This window comes from Phalaenopsis equestris, unplaced genomic scaffold (genome assembly GCF_001263595.1).
Source record: "Phalaenopsis equestris unplaced genomic scaffold, ASM126359v1 Scaffold000002, whole genome shotgun sequence".
Lineage (NCBI taxonomy): Eukaryota > Viridiplantae > Streptophyta > Magnoliopsida > Asparagales > Orchidaceae > Phalaenopsis > Phalaenopsis equestris.
In genome coordinates, this window is record NW_018164444.1 from 78575670 (window position 1) to 78603362 (window position 27693).

Below are 27693 nucleotides of genomic sequence, written 5' to 3' on the forward strand. Positions count from 1 at the left end.
CCTTTATGCACATTTTTGTTTTTCTTCATTTGAATTAAAAATCCATATGTTGAAGATAGAAGTTTCATTTAGATAGAAGTTTCATTTTTTTCTTTTTCAAAAAAAAAAAAAACTTTTCATTAAATTAACTCTGTTAGTGCCAAATAGGTTCAAGAATTTATAATGTTTACTTTTGCAGTTGTTTCTTTAATTGGAGCACTATCAAAACCTCTTTTGGAGATGACATGAAAAATTGAAGAGAAATATTTTAATGACTAGTTTTGGAAGTCAATTTTACAATTTATGATTAACAATCTATTAAATCCTTTTTTAGCATTGCATTTACAAATTGGCTAATGTTCCATTTCTAATCTTCTACAATACACCCTTGAGGTTCCTTTTCTATTGTATTGAGATGCCTCTTTGCTTGTTGTTTTAAAAAAAAAAAAAAACTATAAATTTGGTGACTGTGGTCTACGATATTGTTTATTCTGTTACCAAACTTATGGGCTATATTCTAATCTAATATTTAGATATTCATATTCTAAATTGTTAAACATGGCCAACCAATCCATCTTGTTACAAAGGGTGTTGTCATTAGCCTTGTGTGCTAAAATAGATCACATGGATTGTTATAGTGTAATGATGGTTTCATTTAATGAACTCAAGATTTTTACTTCCCTTATGTAGATATGCCTCACATGAGTGTAGGATCCCTAAGTTATACTTTTGATGCTCAAGTTACAAAATGATGAACCCATCCAATTAAACTAGTTAGTAAAATTCCCTTTTACACTTGGTTGGAGATAAAAGACAGGTAGCTTCTTTTTTTTGTTTGTTTAAAGCTCTTAAAAGGCCAAAAATAGAGGTATTGTATCACTAAAAATAAAAATTGGCATTTATAAAGATGTTTATGTGAGATGCCTATCTGATGGATGCTTGCTTCTCACCCTTGCGTTGAAATATATGATGAGAAGGTGATTGCCCAATATAATCTATTTGGGGGCTGCCTAACTTTTGTTCATGGTAAGATGATGATGGTGGACTTTTGCCTTCTACGGCCTTATGGGACAAGAGCGGGAGTCCCATCTAGAATTGATCCTAACTAGTTCTTCCCTGGCTGCCTCGGGGAATTTTTATTCCCTTTGAGTTGGCCGATGTATTATAGGATTTTTTCCATCTTTATTTAGGTTATTATTAGACAATTTTATTTCTTACATGTAAATACATTGTTTAAATCTATTTTCGGCACTTGTTGGTTTTGATTTATGCATTAGAGATTTCTTTCTCTAGTTTTGGCTTTGCTGGGGTGCTGTATCCTTGTTCTTTTTTAGGTGCTGTGGCTATATCTTGATTTGATTTAGGAGGCAGTTTCTCTTGGATGTTCAAAGACTTCTTACTTTGTCAACGTTTGTTGCCATCTTGTTGCTAGGTTGATGTTTTGTAGCAATTTGTGCTGCTCTCTTAGTCACCGTCACTGATTCTCTTGTGTTTCTCATGTTACAACTCCTAAACCATATCTTGGTTTTTTTTCACACCGCATAATAACCCTAGATTGATGTCATTTTGTATAAGAGACATCCACATCCTAAATCTTTTGTAATTTATTTTTTCTTAACCCATATCTCTAAAATTCACATAACCTAATTCATTAACCAATCAAATAACTCAACCATAATCCTATCCTGCATCCATAAGCCTAATGCTAACCCCAAACCACCATCTCTATCTAAGTCAAAACCCTAATTAGGTGAAGAAATACCTTGCAACCGAAGAGAAACATGCAAATGAGTGTTCATGAGCGTGCAATGGAGGATATACAATAGAATAATTTCCAATTGTGCAGATAACCTAAAGAAGTCGCTTATAGTTATAATGCTGATTTGATGGATTGAGAGGAGGAAGTAACCCCTTCCATCGAGAAGTCATCATTGAAGAACTGATGCCCCATTGATTTGACATTGGTAATCAGAGGATTTAAAATAACATAATGGCGAAGATTGACTTATCGGACAGATGTTGGATCCGAATGAATTCTTCTGGTGATTCAAACGGTGGAGTTGGTTTTTGAGTGTAAGAATGTTCCTAAAGACGAGAGAATTAGATTAATAGCCATTAAATAGGAAGAACGCTTCTTTGTGATGAGAAAATGTGAAGCTTCTTCGATAGCATGGAGGGAACAATAAGATCACCTTGTGACATAAGATGAAAAATAGTTCCAATGCAATTACATTCCCCTATCATTATTTGATAAGATATGTTTCTAAAACTCCACAACTTACATTAGAGAATTTTTTTAAGTATAAGATCAAATTTGATCAACTCATGCTGAAATGCGAGTTGATGGAACCAGAGGAACGCATAGTGATTAGATACTTTGGAGGGCTGAAGCCATCTAATTGCAATGTGGTGCAATTGCAGCTTTATTGGTCCCCACTCGATGTACATACCTTAGCTTCAAAAGTGAAGAAGCAACATCATCACTAGGGGATCACCACACCTTATAGTCAGGCTTGATCTTGTAATCAAGCATTAAGAGGACACTACCTGTATCATTTCGTGCTAGCCCCTCGTAAAGAGAAATCACCCTAAGGTGGAAAAAAGTTTGCGGGGGCACCAACATCCTCATTTTCTTTTCAGTTAGAAAGTGCTTTAAGTTTCATGATTTTGGGCATATAACATATACATATCCAAATAGAAGGGTGATAGTTTTATTGAGCAGGGAATAATTAAAGAAATGAACAATGACACTGGAGACATAAGAAAAAAATGAAGATGCTAGAGAGAAGCATCGGTTTTTTTACCAATAAGGAGAGATGTTAGTGGTATGGTTAATCATTTAGATTGAGTCCACATGAGGAAAACGATGGCTTCACCACAAAATATTTTGTACCCGTTTCACAATGAACACAATTGTGTATAGTTTTATCATTGACTGAGCTAGTTTTGAGAACATGATATAATTGATGGCTTAGCTGAGCGTTATCACCTAGAAGCACCCCAAACCATATTCCTTATCTTAGTTGAAAAAAATGAATTGTTATAACAATTGATAAGAAATATCCGAAAGTTTCAGGATCGAGTGTGTTGTAAAATGGTTACTATAGATGGTTCTCACATTTTATTAGGTCATCCTTGACAGTGCGACCATGAACATGTCATAATGGGTACAAGAATATATATTTCCCTACCAATAATGGGAAACACATTGCATTCTTACTTTGGAAGGAGTTCGAGGTATGGGACATTCATATAGAGCTATGGTTTACCTTTATGTAGGTCTTAAGAGAAATACCAGTAGAACTAACATTAGATGTTTTAGAAGGCATTAAGTTTGAGGAGCTAATATCAAACAATGTATAGCCCCTACTGAGAGAGTTTCAAAATGTCCAAATTGTTAGTCTATTTCATAATTTATCACCATTAAGAGAGATCCAACATGCTATAGATTTTATGTCAAAATTTGTCTCCCAAATTCACCTGCCTACTGATGTGGCTAGTCAAGTATGAGGAGTTACAGAAATAGGCCATAAACTTGATGGCTAAAGGCTTGGTCCGTGGGAGAACTAGCCCTTATTTAGTTCCAACTTTGATTGCGTCAAACAATGATGGCTATTTGCATATGTTTATTGTTAACATGGCTTTGAACAAAATTACCATCAAATATTAGTTTTCCATTTCACGTTTATATGATTTGTTTGGTCAATTACATGGAGCTAACCTCTTCTCCAAAATCAGTTTATGAAGCGACTACTATCAGATTAGGATGTGAGTAAGGATATGAGTGGAAGAGAACTTTCAAGATTAGGAATAGATTCTACAATCATGTCGTTTGGCATGTCCAACCCTCCAAGCACTTTGATGCGGATGATGAATTAAGTTTTTATTAGAAATCATTGGGAAATACATTGTTGCATATTTTGATGATATTATGGTGTATAACTGTACTATAGAGGATCACTTACAAGACTTAGAGGAGATTATTGAGATGTTTCAGACAACCCAATTGTACATTCATCTAAAGAAATATCACTTCTTAAAGCCAATACTTGCTTTCTTGGATACATTGTATCTGCAACTGATATAGAGAATAATATAATCATGATATATACCATTGTTAACTAGTCTAATGGTGGAATCATTCTTGTGGGTACGCTAAGTTCATGGAATGACTTTTTTTTATAAAGAGATTTATTAGGAATTTAAGCTCAATCACAATGCTCTTAACAAAATTCCTCAAGCTTGACTGATTCATAGTCAAATGAACCCTACTAACTTTGAAGTTTTGAATAAATAAGTTATTTAGGCTTCTCTCCTAACACTTGTAGATTTTAATCAAGTGATCAAGATGGAGTGCAATGCCTTTAATGTAGTGAGAAGTTCTGCTTAGTTAAGACGAACACTTTATTGTCTTATGTATTGAGAAGTTGACTAAGTCCAGGAGGAAGTATTCTACCTAGGATAAGGAGTTCTATATTATAGTGAGTGCCCTTAGTTATTGGAGCTATTATTTATTAACGAACAAGTTTATTCTCTACGCTGATTACGTGACCTTAAAATACTTGAGCAACCATAATAAGCTAAATGTCGGACATGCCTTGCGGGTGGTACTCCTCTCTCTTTTTATTTTGAGCTTAAGCATAAAGCTGGGAGCCAAAATAATACTGTTGATGCCTTGAGTCACCATCATCTATTGATTTTTTCTATGTAGTCCACAATCGAAGCTGGGAGCCAAAATAATACTGTTGATGCCTTGACCATCATCTATTGATTTTTACTATGTAGTCCACAATCACCGTGTTTGAGGTGTAGAAGGGTTTGTATGCCACCAATAAATATTTTCAAGTGATTCGGGCTCAATGTTAGGAGAGGCCTTATGATCAAACAAGGATTTATATTTTAGGGAGATACTCTTAGACCATCACTTCAAACAAGGATTTGGGATTTTTGAGTCGGTTTTGAAGGACACTATGGAGTTAAGTTAGGTACATAGATCCAGTTATGTTCTACAACACATCCACATATATATGCACAAATAAAGGTGTTGAATCATATTTTAGACAATCTACTCAAGTGTTTCATGTGCGAGTATATTAGACAGTAGGATTTGATCATTCCCGAAGTTGAGTTATAATATTTCCACTAGAGAATTCCTATGTCACAGTTCTTTTGCGGTATATGGGTGGAACCCAATCACACCCTTAGAGCTAGTATTGATATTCCCTGCTATTATGCGTAACTTTGATGCCAAGATTAGAGCTTGATATTACTAAGCAAAACACTAAATTCCAGAAGCAAACTATTAATTATAGTGGGTTCTAGATTTTTAAGGAAGGAAACTTGGTATGAATTTGATTGAAGAATGAGTGGTTTCCTGTACATTCTTTTGAGAAGCTCAAATCTTGAACTAACAAACCATTTGTAGTTGCCAAGAAGATCAACAAAAACTTCTATAAGATTGATTTGCCTGGTGATTACAACATGTTTGCTACCTTCAATAATGTTGACCTATTGTCATACTACTAGGATCCATGTGCTTCTAGCAAAGAAGGTGACATCCGGGCAGAATGATGTGACGTTTGCCCTCTCACGGGTATGGAATGGGAGTTTGTGTAGAACTGTTCTAGGTTGGTTTAGGGAATTCTTATTTCCTTGAACTATCCAATTTATTATCGGACTATTTTCTTCTTCATTTAGGTTATTATTAAGGTATTTTGTTTCCTACGTATAAAAACATTGTTAAAACTTGCTTTGGTTATATTTGGGTTTTGGTTTATGCATTAGAGGTTGTTTTCTCCAACTTTTCTTTACCAGAGTGATATATCATTGATCTTTCTCAGATGATGGGCATGCAACCTGATTGGATCTTGATGGTGATATCTCTCAGACATTCAAAGACTTCTATCACTGTCATACCTTGCTGCCATCACAATGCTAGGTTGCTATTTAGTAGCAGGTTGTGCCGATCCCTTAGCTGCTGCCACCAATGTCGTTCCGTTTCTCATCCTACAACTCTCCTAACCCATCCCTTGATTTTTTCACATCGTATGGTAACTCTAGACTGGTGTTAGATTGCTTTGGGAGACACCATTTTACATTTAGGAAGCATGCAACAATGAAAGAAGATTCACCTTCATTTTTTATCCGGAGAAAATACACCATCTTTCAATCTTTGAGATTCATACCTGGTCAGCGGACATCTTAGGCATATGAATGGTTGGTTCTACATTTGTCTAAATTAGTTTGAGTTGAGCTAAATTGGACTGCATAAGCTCCGGGTTTGGTTTTTTTGGATCTCTTCTTATGGTATAAAATGAGGGTTGATGTTCCCCCAACTTGCCCATAACTTTATCTTGCTTGAATCTTTATTGAGATGAAAAATGGATTCTTTTTGTTTTCAGAGCCGTTGCACTTGTCGAAATGACATGGCTAATAAAAGGATTATTTGAGTAGTCTTTTATGTTTGTTGTAGAAATTCCATTCTTTTAGAACCAAAGAGGGGTACTTTAGGAAGTTTTAGGTATTGTGCGAAGTTGCAGGTGGCTCACTTTGATTGCCATCTTGTGTAGGTTTGAGGGCTAGTATTTTGATGCTAGAAATATGGTCACCACACCATCAATGGGTATCATTTGATGTTTTTGAATGGGATTGCATAACAGTTATTAGTAGTTTTTGTCTACTGTGACAATTTAATCGAGTAAAGCTGACACCGACGTGATTTTATTTGTTACAGTGTGCCTAGGAATGGATGAATTGACAATGCTTGTTAAGTGTCACTAGCTATTTTTCCAAACCATAATAAGCCCAATTCCATCTAGCTGATGTTTGGCTTATGAACCCTTTTGTTGCGTAAGTGAAGCACAACATCTACCACATGTATGCAGGACACGATAGCATAGTGCTGTCGGGATCGGTGGATGCTTGAACCGGTTTAGCTGGGGGAAAGGAGGGGGTGATCGACCCTCTTAGAGGTTTAGGGCTGTCGCCTGAGAGGAGTGGGCCTCCTCTTATTATGTAATACTATATTTCTTGGTGTTTAGGGTTAGTTTTTGTCGTTTTTTTTCAGGACAACTATCAGCGTCCCCCTTTTTTTTTTTCTAGGTTTGTATCTAAGTCTTCGATTGTATCTTGTTTCGAGGTGGTGTGTTACGAGGGTGCCTAGTCTTAGGGCAAATTTGTCTTTTATACGCCTAAAGACAATTAGTTATTATTATTATTATTGTTGGGTAAAAATAGACTTATTATTTTTAGGTTTAGGTTTTATGCATGAGATTGGAAGAGATTTCCTGCCTCTCAAAATCTAGGAATTGGGAGAGATCGCCTCTTCTCGAATTGTAGGTGCTTATCATTTACATTCGTATGAGTTATTTAAATTATTGCAATAAAAAAAATCGTGTTTGCCTTAAATTTTGTGACTATCTGTGTTGATTCTGACGTCAATTCATATCAAATTGGTATCAGAGCAATATTTCTGGGAAAGAGCCATCAATATTGTCTTATAGCCGTGATTAAAGCTTGCGGAGAAGGCAGTGATGCAACAAAGGAGGTAAGATGATAGATAGTGACGTGGGGAAGGAAAGGATCGCGACATCCAACGATTCCGTGACTTCAACTTGAGAAATAGTCGCGCAATTAGAACAACAATTGCTATTGCGAAGAAGCGCAACATACTTAGCTTTGAAACTGATCTCCCTCCGCTCCGTACTCGCGTGAAGCAGTTGCCAGTAGGGCTATGACTACGAGATCACGACTTAGAGTGAAGAGAACTTTCCTTGGGGGTGACCAAGCTAGCCGTGAAGCCATTCTGACATTGTGGGGTACAGAGGCCGAAAACTCTATCTTCCTGCTGGTGTCCTATCGCCTCTGCGACCGAACACTAAAACTCTATCTTCCTGCTGGTGTCCTATCGCCTCTGCGACCGAACACTGCGATACAGTCACACTCAGGACTTGCTGTCGCGACCTATGCCTTAGGATAAGATCGCAGTTGAAGTTATTTGGGAAACAGAAGGGATTGCAGAATACATTCATCTCCGTCACACCAAATCGCCACACCGAACTGCGCCAAACATACTAGATTCGAACAATTGGGGAAGGCTATAATCGGATCGGGCGTGCCCTAATCGTGACTTTAGAAGTCGGCGATCAGATTTGGGATCAAGTATGCCCTAGTATCAGGAAGGAATGACAGTCAAGAAAATATGCGATTTGGAAGAAGAAAGGTTTGCTACCATGAAAAATAGGTTTTTTTCGATAGAAAACTGAATGAAGAGAGGATTCAATAACATAGAAGAAATATGAGAGATGATGAAGAGACTCATAGATATAAAATCTAAGAACCCGTCGACAGCTCAATTTGCAAGCCCTAATTAAAGGTTGACTGGAGAATCTGTGGCAAGATTGAAAGGAAAAGAGATCGAAGGTGAGGAACATGAGGAGGAAAACATCCACCATCTTGAACCTCCTCTAAGGGCTTCAATTAGGGGTGAATTAAAGATTTCTGATGTTGACAATGAGGCCAAAACATGGAGAAGAGATTATGTCAGTGGTATGGAGGAACACAAATAAGCAGTGAGGAGATATGGTTACGGTTGAAGGAGGGAGATTTACCCTCGATACATGGGGGAAACAACAAAGGAGGGGAAGTTGGGGTGGAGATGTTAAGAGTTAGGAAGTTGAAGATGCTAATCTTTGAGGGGGAAGACGCACACGAGTGGGTTTATCGGGTGGAGTGATACTTCACGATAAATGGGTTAGATGGGCAGGAAAAACTCATGACTGCGTGATTGTGTTTGGAAGGGAAAGCCTTAGCCTGATTTTAGTGGAGAGGCTAGATATTTGATTCGTTCGTGGGATGAATTTAAGGATTGTTTGTTTGAGCGTTTCTGGGCCATTCAGGAAAGAGACCTACACGAGCAATTATGTATCTTAACTCAAGAGGGGTACAATCATGGAATATAGGGAGAGATCTGAACTATTGTTGAGATAACTGTGAGGTATTTTTGAAGCATGACTGAAGGGGAATTTCATGAAGGGCTTAAAGCTCGACATATGAAGAACACTCCGACTACTAAGACCGCATGTATTGAGGGAGATGATGGAGTTAGCCCAGATGATGGAAAACAAGAACCAGATGAAGAAAGCTAGCAAGGGCGACACATATGGAGTGTGATACAAAATTGTTGTAACCGCGACGATGCCAAAAGTTCAGGCATTGGAAATCCAGAGGGAGGCTGGACTAGACAAGCATAATGAACCACGACCAGGAGTATTACTCAAGCGCCTTACAGAGACAGAGATTAGGGATAAGCGAGCCAAGTTGTTATGTTTTCAGTATGATGAGTACTTTACTTAAACACCGTTGCAAGGATCGAAGATTACAAGTTCTCATAGTGCAAAACAAGGTTGCAGAGAATGAAGCAAAAGAGACAGTTGTGGGGGATGAGTAGGAACACTCATTTTTTTCCCACCTTGAGTGTAATGTGTCTTTGGGGTGGGGTCTATTGTTTCGAGGGCGCATAGCTCAAGTCCAAATTTGTTTTTGTACGCCTAAGGGCAATTTAGTCTCTTATTGTTATTATTGTTGGGTATAAATAAACTTATTATGTTTAGAGTTATGTTTTATGCATGAGATTGAGTTGCGACTCTTTGATTTAGGTTTTGAGAGAGATTTCCTACTTCTCAAATTATATGAATTGGGAGAGTTCGCCTACCTCTTGAATTGTAGGTGCTTATCATTTGTATTCATGTGAGCATTTGGTTTATTATAATAAAAAAATCGTGCTTGTCTTAACTTCTGTGAAAATTTGTGTCGATTCTGACGTCAAATCGTATCGCGGTGATTCGCTCTCAAGGGTTGAGGGCGCATAGCCCAAGGCACCAAATTTGTCTTTTGTACGCCTAGAGGCAATTTTGTCTCTTATTGTTATTATTGTTGGGTATAAATATGCTGATTATGCTTGGGGTTATGTTTTATGCATGAGATTAAGTAGTGACTCTTTGGTTTAGGTTTTGGGAGAAATTTCCTACCTCTTGAATTATATGAATTAGGAGAGATCGCCTACCTCTCGAATTGTAGGTGCTTATCATTTGTATTCGTGTGAGCTATTTGAATTATTACAATAAAAAAAATTGTTTGCCCAAACTTCTGTTAAAATTTGTGTCGATTCTGACGTCTAATCGTATCGTGGTGATTCGCTTTCAAGGGTCGAGTGACACTCCGACTGTACGTTGTTGCAGATGGGGTATTTATCTTCCACTTTCCATCCTCCAGAACCTTCCCTCCACTGCTGTTATCACCTTGCTGTAGCCATCTCAAGGACCATACCTTTGTTGTTTCTGTAGCTGCCACAAGCTCCACCCTCTCTCGCATTTTTTTGCAGTTGTTTACCATTTAGCTGCATCTATTGCTACTAGTGCGCATAACTTAAGGGCAAATTTGTCTTTTGTACGCCTAAAGGTAATTTAGTCTCTTATTGTTATTATTGTTGGGTATAAACATGCTTATTATGTTTAGGGATTTGTTTTATGCATCAGATTGAGTTGTGACTCTTTGTTTTAGGTTTCGGGAGAGATTTCCTACCTCTCGAATTGTATGAATTGGGAGAGATTGCCTACCTCTCGAATTGTAGCTGCTTATCATTTGTATTCGTGTGAGTTATTTGGATTATTACAATAAAAAAAATTTTGTTTGCCCTAACTTCTGTGAAAACTTGTGTCAATTATGATGTGAAATCGTTTCGTGGTGATTCGCTCTCAAGGGTCGAGTGACACTCCGATTGTGCCTTGTTGTCGATGCGGTATTTATCTTCCACTTTTCATCCTCCACAACCTTCTCTCCACCGCTGCCATCACTGTAATTGCTGTAGCCATCTCAAGGACGATACCTTTGCTGTTCCTGTAGCTGGCACAAGCTCCCCCACCCTCTTTCCTCCATCGCAATTTTGTGCAACTATCTACAATTTAGCTGCATTTCCGGCTTGCGACTAACCCTTCCAACTGTTATCTGTCTTGTGGCACCCCTTTCCAAACCCTTGTCACTAGCCAACCCCTCTCCCTTGCTGCTAGCCATCCTCTCCTTCCCCCTGTTCTCATGTCGCCAACCTTCCCATCAACGTAGCCCAACAGCCAAAAGCCTCACCTCCCCTGCCACCACATCCCCAATCCAGCCCTCTATTTCCCCAACTGCAACCACCCTACCGTAGCCTTCCCACCACCATCGACCTAAGCCCTAGTTTGGTGTTTGTGTTATGTGTCTTGTTATTTCCTATTTCTATGTATGTTTGTTGTAACCTTTATTTGATTTCAATAATAAAGCTGCGTTTCCTGTTGTTGTTTGGGTTAACTCGGGTATCATTCTGTATCAGAGCTAACCTAACTATTTCCTCTTTTATCATTTTGTATCAGAGATAGCCTAATTATTTCCTCTTTTATTGTCCTATCTTAAGAGTTCTAGCATCTATCAATATCCAACCCTTTCTCCACCAACATATTTTCCCTTTTATTGATTTGTCCAAGTCGACCACCCAAAAATTTTCTTTCCCACTTTACATCCCCCCTACACACCCTTTCACTCCTCCGACCTTAAACCCTAATTATGCCACCGAGGAGACAATTGTCTGACACTGATCAAGAGTTTACCATGGAAGAGATCAATGGGAGCTCCAATTATGCCACCGAGGAGACAATTGTCTGACACTGATTTACCATGGAAGAGATCAATGGGAGCTCCACCGAGTGCTACAAAAAATCAATAATATTGAGGAAAGGACCCAGGAAGAGGTCACAGTCGATAGTGGTAGTGAGATTTGATGAAGAGAGAGATATGAATCTCTTCCATAAGGATGATTCCAGTTGGGAAAAAGACAAACCACAATGCTTTGAGATACAATATCAGAAGAGATTGAGAGATGAAGTGCCGATTGGAAGATACACAGATGAAGTGCTTGTTGGAGGATACTTGGATTCGGGAGTGAACGTGGGCATACCGGATTTTGAGGTGAGAATGAATCCGGACGACTTCATAGAGTGGATGTAGACCATCAAGAGGGTTTTTGACTACATGGATGTGTCAGATGATTGAAAAGTGAAGATTGTTGTTATCAAGCGGAAGAAGAGCACCTCATTATAATGGGAGAACCTGAAGAGGAAGAGAAGTAGAGAAAATAAAATGATTACTATATGGGAGAAGATGAGAGAGTTACAGTGACAATTTCTACCCCCACACTATCGTTAGAACCTTTTCTTGAGGCTCCACTACGCACAACATATGTACTTATCAAAGGAGTACACAATAGAGTTATGCAGGTTAAGCTGAAATGTGGTCTGACAAAACCAGATGAGTACACAATAGTCGGGTAATTGGGAGGCCTGAAGCCCTCCATCGACAACGTGGTTCAACTGCATCCTTACTGGACTTTGGGTGACGTTCAAACCTTGGCACTGAAGGTGGAGAGACAGCAGAAGCAGAGCAGATACTTACACGCATTCAAACATCCACCCACAATTGGAGAGATTAGCAGGCACACACCTATAGTAATAGAGAAGTTTAGTCAAGAGAATAATAAATTTACTCAGAGTGAAAAGAAGCCTGAGAAGAGCATCACCCCCATTATAGTTCCAGCTAGAAAATATTTTAGATGTCATGGTTTTGGGCACATCATTTCCATTTGCCTGACGAGCTGAGTTGTGTTCTTCGCTGAGTAGGGTGCAGTGGAGAAAGTGAGCGATAAAGGGGAAGCTGAAGAGCAGAGTGAGTAGTTCCAACTCCCATCAAATTAGAGCGAGTTTCTGGTGGTTCGCCCTGTCATTTAGATCGAGGCTGCGAGGGAACAACAATGGCTTCACAACAAAATATTCTACTTTTGCTGCACTGTGAAGTGAAAAGTATGCAGTCTCATCGTCAAATGATGGACTAGTTGAGCCTCATGTCTCATAAGAATTCTTAGCCGTGCTTCCTGATATGCTGACGAAAAAGAATAGAATCAACATTGATAGGAGGTGTGTTGTAGAGTTTTCGATCGAGAACCAACTGCATGATCAGGTGTGGTGTGACTAGGTGCCTATGGATGTCTACTGCATCCTGTTGGGGAGATTGTGACAGTTTGACTGTAAGAATCGACATGTCAGGTACAGAAACACGTACTCATTCACTAAGAATGGAAACCACATTCGTTCTCTTACCTTCTGTGAAGTTCGAGTTTATAGGTGCTCTTGCAAGCAGAAAAACACCAACGATATTGGTTTTTGTGATGATAGAGGATAGAGGGATAGAGGCGACGATTCCAGACACAGAATAATTACTACAGATAACATTTCAGGACATCATGATCGATATCTCATTGCCATGGCTGCCACCGTTAAAGGCCACCGTTAAAGGGAGTGCAATTTGTTCTCACATCAGATAGGGATGAACTAACCATCGGCTAACTTTGGGAGACTATGCGTAGCACACTTCCCACGAAGTCCCAACTCAGTTCAACAGTGTACTCTTATTAGGTTGGACCGATATAGATGACTGCTCACATATGGGGGTAACTACTAAGGTGTTTTGGGGGATAATGCAGTCGACACTAGCATCTAGATGCTTCTAGGTCCACAATTGAAGATCCTTCAATCTCGGGAGATTACAACAGTGTTGTCACATTCAACGTGCAGACAACTGCATCGATAAATGAGGTCGAAGCTCCCCTAACCCTGGGAGACTGATGCAGAGCGTCTCTCGCGAGTATGCGGGACACAACAACATTGGACTGCCTGGATTAGTGGATGCTCAAACCGGTTCAGCTGGGGTAAAGGAGGTGCCGACCGACCCTCCTAGAGTTTCAGGGTTGCCACCCAAGAGGAGTGGGCCCCTCTCTTACTAACTATTGTATATGTTATTTTCTTGGTGTTTAGGCTTAACTTTTGTCGTATTTTTTTGTTAGGACAGCTGTTGGCATCTCTATTTTTTCTTGTAGGGCTGTATCCGACGGCGAGTGGTACTTCGGCTTTATCTTGTTCTGAGGTGATGGCTTGCTCCTAAGGGTTGAGGGGTGCTTCAACTATACTTTATTCCCGAGGGGGCATTTATCTTTGACTTTCCATCATCCACATCCTTTCCTCCGCCACCTACATCGCCATAACTACTACAACCATCCCAAGTACAACACTTTTGTTTTTTTTTGCTACTATCGCAATCTCCCCTACCCCTTTCCTCCGTCGCAGTTTCCTGCAGCTGCTCACCATCCAATCACATCTCCTGCTTCCAGCCGCCGACTTGTCAGCAGTCAACCCCCCCTTGTTGCTCCCTTGCTGTCAACCATCCCCACCTTCCCAGCCTTCCCCTTCCTTGCTGCAGCCTAGCTGCCAGTCACCTCACCTCCCCTGTTGCCACATCCCCATACCAACCCTATATGCCCCAACCACTTCCACCCAACCACAACCTTCCCACCACCCTCAATCTGGCGTTTATGTTGTGTCTTTATTATTTCCTATTTCTGCATGTATTTTTTGTAACCTCTATTTGATTTCCGTGATAAAGTTAGGTTTCCCGTTGTTGTTTGGGCTAACTCCGGTATCAGTTTGATTCTAACACTGATTTGTTTTTTTTCCTGTAATTTCAATAGTTCTCTTTGATTTATCTCTTTCACTTCTCATCCCTTTCATCAAGTTTACCTAACTTATTTGCCTTATTTGCATATCTTATGTCTTCTATCACATTTTTAGGCCATCCATGCGTATTTTCCAATGTCTTGTTTTCAATTGGTGTTATTCCATTCTTTCTTACATATAATCACTCAACATTGTCTTCTCAGTTTCCACGCATCCTAATTTTTTTATTTCTATTGCATTTAACTTAAATTATTTCTTCATTGCCCACTTGTCCATGTTAACCACTAAGCATTAGCCAAAGCAGTTTTAATCTATATCCCCATTTTCTCATATAACAAATCAACGATGCAAGTTTCATAACTAAGGATAATTTGTTTTTCTACTAATATTTTGATTATTTTTTAGTTCCAAATTTACTAAAATTTTTTATAATCTCAGTTTTGATTATACTAATCTTAGCCCATTACCTTGTAAATGTTTCCATTTTTGTTCAAAATTTTAATTTTATTTGCAATAGTCTCGAGGCATTTCTCGTTGAATATCATTTATAATTAAATTCTTTGGTCAACTTCAAATACTTTTAATAATGGTCATTCTCATTTTAGAAATCTTTAATAGTTTGTTTAGATTTTTAACATAATATTCTTATGTGCATGAAATTAAGTTCTAATTCGATAATCGTAAAAGAAAGGAGGGATAAAATGAAATTCGAAAAATTATGTTTAACACCACCAACACAGGAATGAATGAAAGTGAGGCTCGATGATGCTAAACCCAATTGTGAGATTACAATTAATAGTGTTGAAAAGGGTGGAGGGGATGCCCATGGAGGACGGATAGCAACTACTGGTGCTAGTTTGCACTTACGTTCATCATATTGTATTTTGCAGTCAACTATTACCAAATGCATTAATGATTGTGGCATTTTTCTTTCAAGATGTGTAAAACAATTATTCTTGGTGTCTAATATAAAGTAAAGTTGTAGCTAAATTGAATTTTCTTTTGTCTGTAGTGTTAAGAATTTTCTTTTTGCCAGCATAGCTTTTCAACGAAACTTGAAATTGAACTTATCTTTTTATTAATTTTGTATTTGCTCATTTCAAAATATTTAAGATGCAATCCCTCAGAAGCTTGTTTCCTATGAAAAAATCCTTTTCCTTTCTAAATTTCATTTATTCGTGGCAATACATAAACGCTGCAATTTGATTTAGGCATGAGCATGTTGAAGTTCAATTTTATGTCAAGTATGCAAAATAAGTCCCTCTACGTTATCTGTGTGTAATTTGTATGCATTTCTTCTATTGTATGTGGAATCAATCAAATTTTAATAAATGAAGCAGATTTTTCCAAACTTCAAAACATTCGAACTATTAATGGAGGAGGCTTTATACTGTAACGTAGTGGCTGATCTGGTTTCTTCTATTTACAGACAGTTCATCTTGGTTCAATAGGTTCAGGTGAAGAACTTGGTGCCAGTTTGTACATTCTTATTATTGATAGGTCTGCCTTTTGCTCTTCTAAAAATTAAAATTATACTCCTTATGAATACTATGTAAACGCCAATTTTGAAAGATCTGCCTTTTGCTCTTCTGCTTTTGCTCGTCTAACAAAGAAAATTTTACTCTATTCTAGGCGGTACATTCTTTTCTTTACAAGAGAAAATAGTTAGCTAGACCAATTATTTCCCAATTGTTGATATTGTGGTAGCTCATCCTAAGCTAGAATTTTTTTTCGGTAGCTTTTTTTTTTTTTTTTTTTTTGCATATGAATGTTAACTTATATGAGTGATTTTATATGCATATTCTAATAAATGGCAATGTATCTAACTCACCGTGATTCATAATGGACAAGTTAATAGTGGTAACAGAGTTCTGGTAATTACTTCCAAAACATTTGTAACTGACTGTCAAACTTTGCAGCTTCACATGTGAAATTTTTTTCTTCAAATTGATAACAATGATTGCGCCAGTATCAGAACAGATTTTTTAGCTGAAGAAAGCTCTGGGATTTATTATTCATAGTTACCACATTAATTTTCATATAACTCCCTTGAGTAACTGTTAACCTTTTTGTCTTTATCACTGTAATTAATGGTATTATACCAGTGACACTTTTACCCTATGAAATATGTGAAATTTCAAATCCTTCTGAAATTCTCTGTAAATTTGTGTTACTTTGTGAGTGATATTATACAAATATTTTATATGTCGTATTCATCAAACTTAAGTGAGCCTTTATAAAGGGTAATTATTGTTGGTGTGCAGTTCCCGTTAATGCTTTTTACACATTCTTAACTAAAACATTTTACTCATTTATTCCAAAATTTGCATCGGGAAGACTTATATATATTAAAAAGGAATGACCGGAGGTAATTATACGAGCCCCTGCCGTCCCTAATGCTCCTAACAATTCAAGTACGATACCCTACACTCGGGGGGATTCGAATCCTAGACCAGAGGGGACTTATAACTGACAAGCAGATGTCCGACCATGATTTGAGTAATATAGAGATATATAAATATATTGAAAAAGCTAGGACCAATCCCTCTCATTAAAAACCTCAAAACAAATTACAAAGAAGCAATGATTTTTTTTTAAATAAAGTAAAAGAATGTTACAATTAATTAGAAAAAGCTTTTTAGCTAGATCTGCTCACGAGAGAAATTATAAAAAGGACTTCAAATTGTCTACCATCTTCTTTTAGTTTGGTCAATCTTGAATTGAACCAAGAATAAGACGTTAAATCAAAGAAGTTTCTCATACCTTTTTTTGTTTGAAAATTTTATTTTATTTTATTTCAGATGCTCTAAATAGTTGCTAAAAAGAAGACATTGCAAATGCTATCAAGTGATTGTTGCACACTAAAAAAGTATGGATGATTAAGCCTTCAGAAGTTCTTATTAATAGTGCTTCATGTAAATAAAGTTCAAATCAAATATCTGATATCTGATCCTTGTATCTGGCTCCATATCTACCAGTCAAAATTCTGGCATAATTGGAAAATTAATTTAGCAGTTTCATCTTCCCTGTAAAAAGCATTATGTTTCTTTCCAAATATATCTTCTTGCTTATTTCATGAACTGTTCATCTCAATTCCGATCAATTTTGCTGACATTAATACCTTGATTCCTTGACCTTCAGCATTGGTTCTTTTCATTGGATTGATCGAGCTTGCCAAACTTTGACAAAAGATGGTAGTACACGGTATGCATGCTGCTTATAAGCTAACTAAGTTTAGAGGGATTTTAGGATATGGTCGAGTTTTTTTCACTTAAACATAATTAAACTGAGTTTAGAGTGATTCAGCCCTTCACTATTTAAATATAGTTTTATAGGTTGAATTCATCAACTATTTTTGCTGGTAGTCATTTTTACTCTCTTCAATGGATTGATTTACTTTTGTAATATGTGAACTTATAGTCTTTTATTTGATGGTTTGAGTAATAGTTCTGTTTTATGCAGGGAAAAATTATCTCTTGAAAAATTAACTGAAAATGTAGTTCAAGAAATCAATAAAATCAGAGATGTGCAACCTTTGCTAGTTTTAGCATCAAAATCTACAATTTTTGGCGCTGCAGCCCCACCAAATGATGCACATAGGTTAGTTCTCATGCCGCATATATTTCTGGTTATGAATCTTTAGTACTTTCACCTTTAGTGAAAATTTAAAAATATTTGCATAGTATGTCTGTTTGTACAAGCTAACATAAAATGTAAAACATCAAATTTGTAAAACAATTGGAACCTTGGATATTAAACATTATTTTACTTTTCATTGTTATCTTTTATATGTTTGTTAGAGTTTCTCACCTAATGGGCTAGCCAGAGGAGCTGCTGTATCTTGCAACAAAGAGAAGCTGCTTTATCTGCTAGATGTCCCCACCTAGTGTGCAAACAAGCGTAGTTTGCTAGTCTTTTCTTCTTTATCTGTTAAGGGATTTTTTATATGAATTGCAGTTCTTCTCTTTTAACTATCCCAGTTGATTTCTGTAAGCCCTAATACTTGGGCTTGCTACTGAATTCTTACATAATTTCCTTCAGAGGAAAAGAAATGAGAGAACAAGGATTGTCTGTCATATTTATATAAACATGGAGTGCCTAGATCCATTTCTACACTGTATACTTTAAATTAAGATTGCAGTGCAGCTACCCAACACGAATAGACTTGATAATGCCGAGTAATTGAAAAAAGTAAGGACAGATTTTTATATATTATAAATTACTAATTCTTATTAATCATTTTGGCACTAATGGTTGGTTTTGAATTCCTCATCTACATGTTTTGTCCGTATCCAATCATATCGGGTAAGTATCAGAGGACAATTCCACATTAACGGAACTGTTCCACAATTTCTAAAGTGTCAGATATGTGTAGGATTTGTGTCGGTGTCCAACAAGGATGTGAAATATATTTAGAATTGTATGTGCTTTCAAGCATTGCAATCTTTATAATTTCCTTTTAATTCATGGTCTGAGTACAAATTGCTTGGTGAATAAGTGCGGGGTGAAAACTGTTTATATGGATAATTTTCCAGTTCTCAAATAGTCTTTCTCATGGTTGGTTAGTCACATTAGAAGCATTTGCATTTACACGATACATGTTTGTATAAGTGGCTCCATTTTACTTGTGGTATAACTTAGTCATGGTTTGAGAATTGCCTCCATCATTCTCTCTCATATTTATGTATCTCTGGGTGCCCTTTTGGAAATAATAACGATACACACATGAGGAGCCTATTTTTGTTGATTAGAATATCTTGGTAGATCAACATCACGATCTTGACTCAATTTTAACCCTTAATTTCAGTTAAATCCCAATTTGATCTTGATATTTTGAATCTCCCAAGTCATTTTTTAGTCAATCATACCATAAATCTAGCCATACATTAAAAACTCACTTCAAAGCACACACATACACACCAGCATTTTTAAAAACCCACTTCGAAGCGCTCTTCAAGCGTTAATCTACATGACACACCTTAGGCTTGCTTCATGTCACTAACGCGCAGTCATTGCGAGCCAAGCATGCGTTTCACATGTGAAGAGCTCCGACATGTTGAAGCAAGCGTGTTGCTCCGGCCTGGCTTCTTGATCCAATGAGTTGAAATAAAGACATCCTATTTGATTCTAACCTAGTTTTTGAAAGGAGCACAAGGGAGCGAAGTCCTCAACTTTAATCGCGATTTCTTCCTTTCCGACTTTACCATATGGTTTGAGGGGAGCAGGAGCAGAGCATTCGATTTGCAACCTTTCTTGTTGAACTTTAGATGAACGTTTGAGTGGGACTGCAAGGGAGAGCTTTTGATGCCAAGGGAGTAGAGTCTTTGACCCTTCCGCCGCTAGCAGAGCCATCGACCGAACTCGTAGGTATTTGTAAAAATAACTTATGCATATTTATATGATATTTGAAGAAATAGTAATTATTTTTTATATCCTTTTTAATATTTTAATATGGAATGTTTTGAATTCTAATTGCAGCGAGAGAAAATTAATCTATTTTTGTAAATTGTAATTCACAGTTTGTTTGTGTATGAAAAAAATAATTTAGATATGATTGATTTAAACATAATTCATAAAGATTTAATATGGAAATATACAAATTATAATATGAATTTAACATTTTTTGCCACATATATATATACATATATAAATATATATATATATTGTGACAAGAATAATGATATATATATACATATATAAATATATATATATATATTGTGACAAGAATAATGGCATTATAACTCGTACCAAGGAGTCCTTTATTTGTCCATCCAGTGTATAAAAGAAGTAATGTTATTGAGTGTTTATTTAGGGTTGCTGTAACTATTTGATGAATCAATAGCTGTAGAAGAAGCTGTTGTTGGTGAAACTGTCTGTTTGGTTAGTTCAACCATGTATCAGTTGTGCTGCAACTTTTTTTTAAAATAAATATCATATTTCTCTTGTATATGTATGCTATTTGTAAACTAACCATTTTAGAATTAGTTCATAGATTCTGAAAAAGTCTTCCAAAATATTTTATCAATAGTTATACATCATAGAACATTGAGTTACGTAAAAATTTCAATTTCAACCCAAGATACACAACTCAACATTCTAGTTAATATCAAAGGCTCAACAAAACAGACAATGAACAATTAAAGAGATGACAACTCAAAACCATTAATCTCATAGATAACATCTCAGAACAACCATTCAAAAAATTACTGTTACCGAAGCAAAAGTAATCTCACATGAAGCAAAACGCCAGCTGTAGAGAAAAGTAAGCTCGCTTATAAAGAGAGCACCTCACTGCACAGAGACACCGAAAACAAGAACATTGATGCTCAAGACGAAGGTTTATCACGAACATCATAAGGCATATTTAATACAGTGGAGGGGCAAAATAAGAAAGAGAATATAACAAATTCGCAGAATGCAGCCCGCTGCATACCGGTCCAAGAAGCCACATGCCACAAATTCGTGTTGCGATTTCCACCCGTGCTGCAGTCCTACCACCCACCCAAATATCGTTCTCCTTATACGGTAGCTAAGTGTAAGAAAGTACCTTCATATGTAAGAGATGAGTTTTTTTTTGCTTATCAAGAAAGGGTAAATAAATCCATTTATAATTTATATATGGAGGGCAATAATGGTTACTGATATAATCAAAGAAATAAATATTCAACCGCCCTTGCACTGTGGCAAAAGTGCAGTTGTATTAAGTTCTGAATTAGAGAGTATTAATATATCTAAAATGATAAGTTTAATGCATATTTTTTTATTTAAAGAATTTAAAAAACAATTAAAAAGAAGAATATGAGATAGATGAGAATAAACGAAATTGTGGATAAAATTATGAGAGAAATATCATTATAATATATTGCTAGATGATTTCATTAAGAATCTCTTTGAATGCAGTGAAGCTAGAAACTCTTAATCATATGGTTGTTGTAATTGCAAAATATCGATTAGGTGTTGATCATCTTATACTGAGCTGAAAGTTCATGTATTTGAAAATGAATTGTAGTCAACTATGAATTATATGAAGGATCACAAAATAAATTGTGAAGAGAAGGGATGAACTTGTATGTTTGATGGATGAACCATTCATAGAGAACGATATATAATTATTCTTTTGGTTAATTCACCTTAAAGTACTGTATTATTAGAGTCCATAGATGCATATTAATTTTCAAAAATTACATTGAAATTCGCTGAACTCTTAAATGCCCAAATATAAATAAATTAAAAAAAGAACGTGCTTCAAGTGGATATAGATAATCACTCAATCATGCTTTTGCTGGTTTGTAATTTTTTTTAATTTGCTTTAAATGCATATATATATTTACTTTTTTTTTAAATTAGAGAATGCCAAGTATTCTTTTGTTTATGTAGGACAAATACTAATGGAAAAAAAAATGCACATGTATTGGACATCATGTGAAACACATTGTATTGATTTTGTGTTTATGAATATTGAAAAGATGGGTGGACTAAAAAAATATTATTAAAATAGCTTTATGGTTAATTGACTACGTATACAATCATAAATTTGTTCACATGAGGAAATACACTAGTGTCACATTTTACATTTTTATTTCTCATTTCTTGTCAATATGCACAAGAAAAAAAAAAAAAAATGAGGCGAATATTTTTGAAAATTGAAATTAATCTGGATTTAATATTGATTATAATTGAAAGAAGGTGATTATAAAGGGAAGTAGACTAAGGAGATTATCCTTATGATTAGTTTTTGGAATGATGTCTTACACTTTAATGGTTATAAGCCTAATTGTAAAGATGTTAAGATTAGTAGACGATGACAAATGATCAACAATGAGCTATATTTATGATGCAATAAAAATAGTAAATTATGCAATCAGTATTGAATTTAAAGGAGATACAAATCTACAAGTAAATCTTTCGTAATATTGATGATAAATCGATGCGGCAACTCTACAGTTATTGTATCAAGCTGAATTTTATCTTAATATAAATTTTTTTATAATATTAAGTGTGAGATACAATTAGATGCATAATTGGTGGAAGATGTATATATTTTTATTCTCATATTAGTTGTAGATTCAAATAAAAGAATTTAATATTTATAATCATGATAGTGGTTTTGCAATCGAGTATACTATTCGTAATATAGATAAAATTTCAACATGATTAATTAAAATTTCTACTTTATTTTGAGTTTTGATTGAATAATTTTTTTAACATGACATTATAATTATAACATCAAAGTGATAAAAGATATATAGTGCATCAATCCCAACTTTGTAAGAATTAGTTGTCAAAATATTGGCATTGACTTGCAGTGTTATTAGCTTAAATTTTTTTTTTTAGTATTTTCGAACAAATTAATAATTTAGAAAATTTAAATATATTAAATAATTTATATATTTTATGCATTAGTTTATTATTTTTTATAGATTCATACGAAAAAGTGAAATCAACTAGATCAAAAGCAGTTAAGTGAATTAGTTTTCATCAAGTACAATCAAGCTTTAAGGAAAAAATATTTAATCTGAGAGATAATATTGATCCGATTAGTTTGGATTCAATTGATCAAAATTATGAGGGGTTGTTGGAGAAATGGAGGATAATGGTAGTAATAATTTAGGAAGGAAGATCTTTGAGACAAATTAAAGAGGTTTCAAGAGAAATTGATTGAATTTAATTTGTAAGATTTAGTCGGACAAAAAATGCGATTTGGCTAAATGATAACTAGTCCATCTCGACTTGTATTCGCTTTTGTTTTAGAAAGAGAAGACATTTTTTTTCACAAGAAGAAGAAAAAGAAGAAGAAAGGGAAGAAAAGTTGGAAGAAGAGAATTTTGATGATGAAGAAATTCTAGTTGGAGGAGAAAAATATTATATGATTGAAAGAAATGATGATGATTAATGAATTACTTTATAGCTTCTTTTATGAAAAATTAGACTTTATTAATTTATTTATACTTTAAACTTAGCTTTTATTTTGAATTATAGGAACTTTTTTGTAATTTTTTAAAATTTTAATTGTTGGGGCAAACTATTAGAAATTATTTAAATTTTTAATATGCAAGTTCATCGCCATATCTGCCTTCAAATTAGGTATATGCACCACATTCTTTTTTATTTATATCAACTTTTAAGTCATATAATAAGTATTTTATATTTTATAATTTTTCATGAATGTATTTATATATTATTAATTTTATATAACCTATTAGTGTTTTGGTTAATAAAAATGTTGCTTCGCTTCGCTCTTTACACATTGAAGCAAATATAAAGTCTTATATATCTCTTTATTCACTAAAATAATTAATAAAACAAATATTAATTATTTTCTTATTAGAAAAATAAATTATTGAGAATGAAAAGATTGTAAGGCCATTTCAAGTGAAAATTTAAGTATTTAACATTGATTATTTTTTTTTTGGATTTTAATATGAAGAGTTGAAAAATGAAAAATATAATAAAACTATCATAAAATTAGACTAGGGCACCCAAAAGACAAATAAAATTAATTATATGAGTAAACTTTAAGATTTCAAGATTTGAAATGTTCATTAAGAACCTAGTTTTATGTTGGATAAAGTAACAATGACTATTAAACAAGTGACAAAAGATGTACTTAAAGAATCAAAAGTTATGTTGGATAAAGTAACAATGACTATTAAACAAGAAGAATCAAAAGAAAAAAAACATAAATAAAAATAGTTGGTGGTGGAATAATAGCGTTCAATAAAAGATAAATTATAAGAAGTTTTGTTATAAAAATTGGTTTAAATGTAAAAGCTTAGAGATCTGAGAAAAATATAAGGTGACTTGTAAGTTGTTTAAGAGAACAAATTTTAATGCTTAAGACTTCTGTTTTAGTGATCTTTTTAATAGATTGTATATTTAAGAAGTTGAAAGATATATATACAAAGGTAAAACCAAGGGAAAAAAAGTAAGCATTTAATTAAGTGCATTGATGATGAAAATCAAAAAAATAATTTTCTTAGAGGAAGATATTCAACATAGATGGGTGAGATATTTTGATATTCTTTTCAATGAAGTTTTTTAAAATATGTTCGACTTTAGTAATCTTGATATCATTAATAATAATAAAGTTTTTTTATTTTTATCATTGCATTAGTAAAAAATGAGTTGAAGAGGCTTTAAAGAAAGTCAATGGTGGAAAATTAATAGGATCTGAAGATATATCCCAATAGAATTATGAAAACATTTGGGAGATTTAGGAGTTTTTTTGGCTTGCTAAACTTATTATTTTAAAAACTATAAAGATGCCTTCGGTATGGAGGAAGAGTATTTTGACCCCCATATTTAAGAATGAAGGGGATGCATTAGAGTGTGTAAACTATAGATGAATTACGTTAATTTATCATGCATTAAAATTATACGAGAGAGTAATTGAACATAAATTAAGATGTGATGCAAAGATTTATGATAATTAGTTTGGATTTATGCCAAAAAGTCTACTATGGAAGCTATACACTTATTGAGAGGTTTGATTGAGAAGTACAAAGAGAATAAAGAGGATCTACATATGATTTTTATTGATTTAGAAAAATGTTACATTAAGATTCCAAGAGAAATTCCTTGGAAAGTTCTAGAAAAGAAATGTGTTGATGTGACTTATATTCAAGTCATTTAGGATATTGTATACTAGAGTTGTTACTTGTGTTTTATCTTTGTTCGAATAGAAGGATGATTGATTTCAATTGGATTACAATAGGGATCAACTTTAAGCCCATATCATTTTACTTTAGTTTCAGATGCGCTTACTGGACATTTTCAGGTGGATGTACCTTGGTATATACTTTTCGTTGATGATATCCTTCTTGTGGATAATACCATGAAAAAATTGAATTACAAAGGTCTACATTCGGTACGAAAGGCCTTCATTTGAGTAGATCTAAAACTGAATACATGAAATGTTGTTTTACTAGTAGATTTAGTGGTATAGTTGTAAAAATGGGTGATCAAATCATTAAATGGTGTGAACGTTTTAGATACCTCACGTCTATTGATCAAAGTAATGGTGATATAGATGGGGATGTGGTTAGTATAATTCAAGTTGAATGATTGAAGTGGAGGAATGCATTGGGCCTATTGTGTGATAGGAAGTACCGATTAGCTTTAAAGGAAAATTTTATAAAATGGTGGTGAGACCTACAATGCTTTATGGTGCAGAATGTTGGCAGAATGTTGGCCTTTAAATATGTTGGCCTTTAAATGAGAAGCATAATACCAAGTTAAGTGTTGCTGAGATGAGAATGCTTAGGTGGATGAGAAATGCGATATGAATGTATCCATGAAAGGGTTGGTGTAGCTCCAGTGGCAGACAAGATTAGAGAGAGTTGTCTGAGATGGTTTGGTCACACTAAATATCGACCATCTGATGCTTTAGTTTGGAGAGTAGATGTTTTAAATTTGACTTATGTTAAAAAAGGTAAAGGTAGACCTAAAAATATTTGGGTTTGTTGTGTAAAAATTATCTTTATTTATTAGAACTAAATGAAAATATGATCCCAATAGGACATATAGAGAAAAAAATTCATGTAGCCGACCACACTTTGTGGGTTAAAGGCTTCTTGTTGTTGTAGACAACTTAAGATGTGTTTATTTTGTTAAATAATCATAGCCTGATTTTTTTTGGCAGCTTCTTTATTTAATTTCTTTTGAGTTTTAATTGCATAAGTCGTCCTTCATGCGACTTCTGATATTCCATTACTTCGATGAATTTTTTGATATCTTTCTGAATCAAAGAAGTGCAGGAAAGATGCTAAAAACATGCTAATTAAAGAAATTAATGTCAAAATTTTCCTACATACTCGCACAACTTTTTTGTCGATCAATTATTTTTGCTATGTAAAAGTTGGAATATTTGTTTGCAAGTGTTTGAGTGGAATGATTTCAACTTATTCATGTTCTGGGTTTTGAACCTTCAAGTTTTTCACAGGGGACATTCCGAGGGTTCAAAAAACTTGAACAAACACGATAGAAAAATGCTTTTATATCGCGAGTACATGTCTCCAGCATGGCAGGTTTATTCTTCTTTTCTGCCTTCTTAATGATTTGTTTGTGTTATCCATTTGTTAAATCAGTAAATTAAGGAAGCTTTTCAATTCGTAATTATTATTCTATTTGCTAATATCGGTGGTATATCCGGTTAGTTAATACCATCATACATTGTCATGTGTTGCTTAAGATGGAAACCTACTAGAGTGCGCTTATCAACATTCATGAATATGATCTAATTTGATGTGTTTAACGTTTTGATTTGCTCTTTGGCTTTTCTTTAATGAAGACATGAGATTGTCGTTGAACTAGTGAGCATGCCATCATGTAAACGTGTTATTTGACAATTAAGTTTATTGTTTGGTTGATCTTTAATTTTTTTTTTTTTCACTCTGTCCAGTTTGATGTGTACTCTCTTTCTTTCAGGACTGGTCTTGTCGACTTGGGACCATCTAGTTTTACCCATGAATGATATCTTTACCTGCACGTATACTAATCAAATTTGGTCAATTGTCATAATTTTATTTTCAGTACTAAAAGTTTAACAAAGAGAGTTAGTTGCCACCATCATTTTCATTATTTGCCTTATCCCAATTTTTTGGGTTGATTCTTCCCAGATTGCCTTGCTTTGCCTCATTTTTTGCTAATTCTTTTACATTAATTTTATCTATCTTTTCCATTTATGTATGCTCTAGCCATTGTTATATACAAGTCCATACAACCTAATTATGTTTTCCGCTACCTTTACTTCAATAGGTTGTATTCCCACTCTTTTCTGACATGATTATTTCTCAAAATAAACACTGATCTTTACATCTTCATATATGACACTGATCTTTACATCTTCATATATGCCACTCTCATTGCATAAGCATTTGTTTTGCAGTTGTTCGTAACTCACAAGGTGTTCTTGGGAATTTCAGGTTTTTTTTAGCTTGTACTTTAATAAATCTGTTTCATATTGTTAAAATGTATAATTTTACTCTCAACTTGAATAATGTGAACTCTTATCACATGTGATGTAGTTTCCTCTGATGGAAAAAATGGAGAATCTCCAACATACGTTTGTGAATGGATCCAACCACCTTTCAGTGCCTTGGACAAATTTGTTGTGAGAAATGTT

At 34.9% G+C, this 27693-nt stretch overlaps 1 protein-coding gene across 4 annotated transcripts in view; it reads left to right on the forward strand.

Annotated features, from left to right (window-relative positions):
* Window positions 1-27693, forward strand: part of LOC110018035 (DNA repair protein XRCC2 homolog) — a 43975-nt gene that overhangs the window by 1772 nt on the left and 14510 nt on the right. For 2 of the 4 annotated variants that reach the window (XM_020715254.1, XM_020715255.1), the window contains exons 4-9: window positions 16000-16070; window positions 17712-17774; window positions 18033-18170; window positions 26512-26596; window positions 27457-27493; window positions 27596-27690. In XM_020715254.1, the coding sequence (XP_020570913.1) occupies window positions 16000-16070; window positions 17712-17774; window positions 18033-18170; window positions 26512-26596; window positions 27457-27493; window positions 27596-27690 (489 nt within the window). The remainder of the gene's footprint in view (window positions 1-15999; window positions 16071-17711; window positions 17775-18032; window positions 18171-26511; window positions 26597-27456; window positions 27494-27595; window positions 27691-27693) is intronic. The other 2 variants (XM_020715256.1, XM_020715257.1) reach the window with 2 other exon arrangements.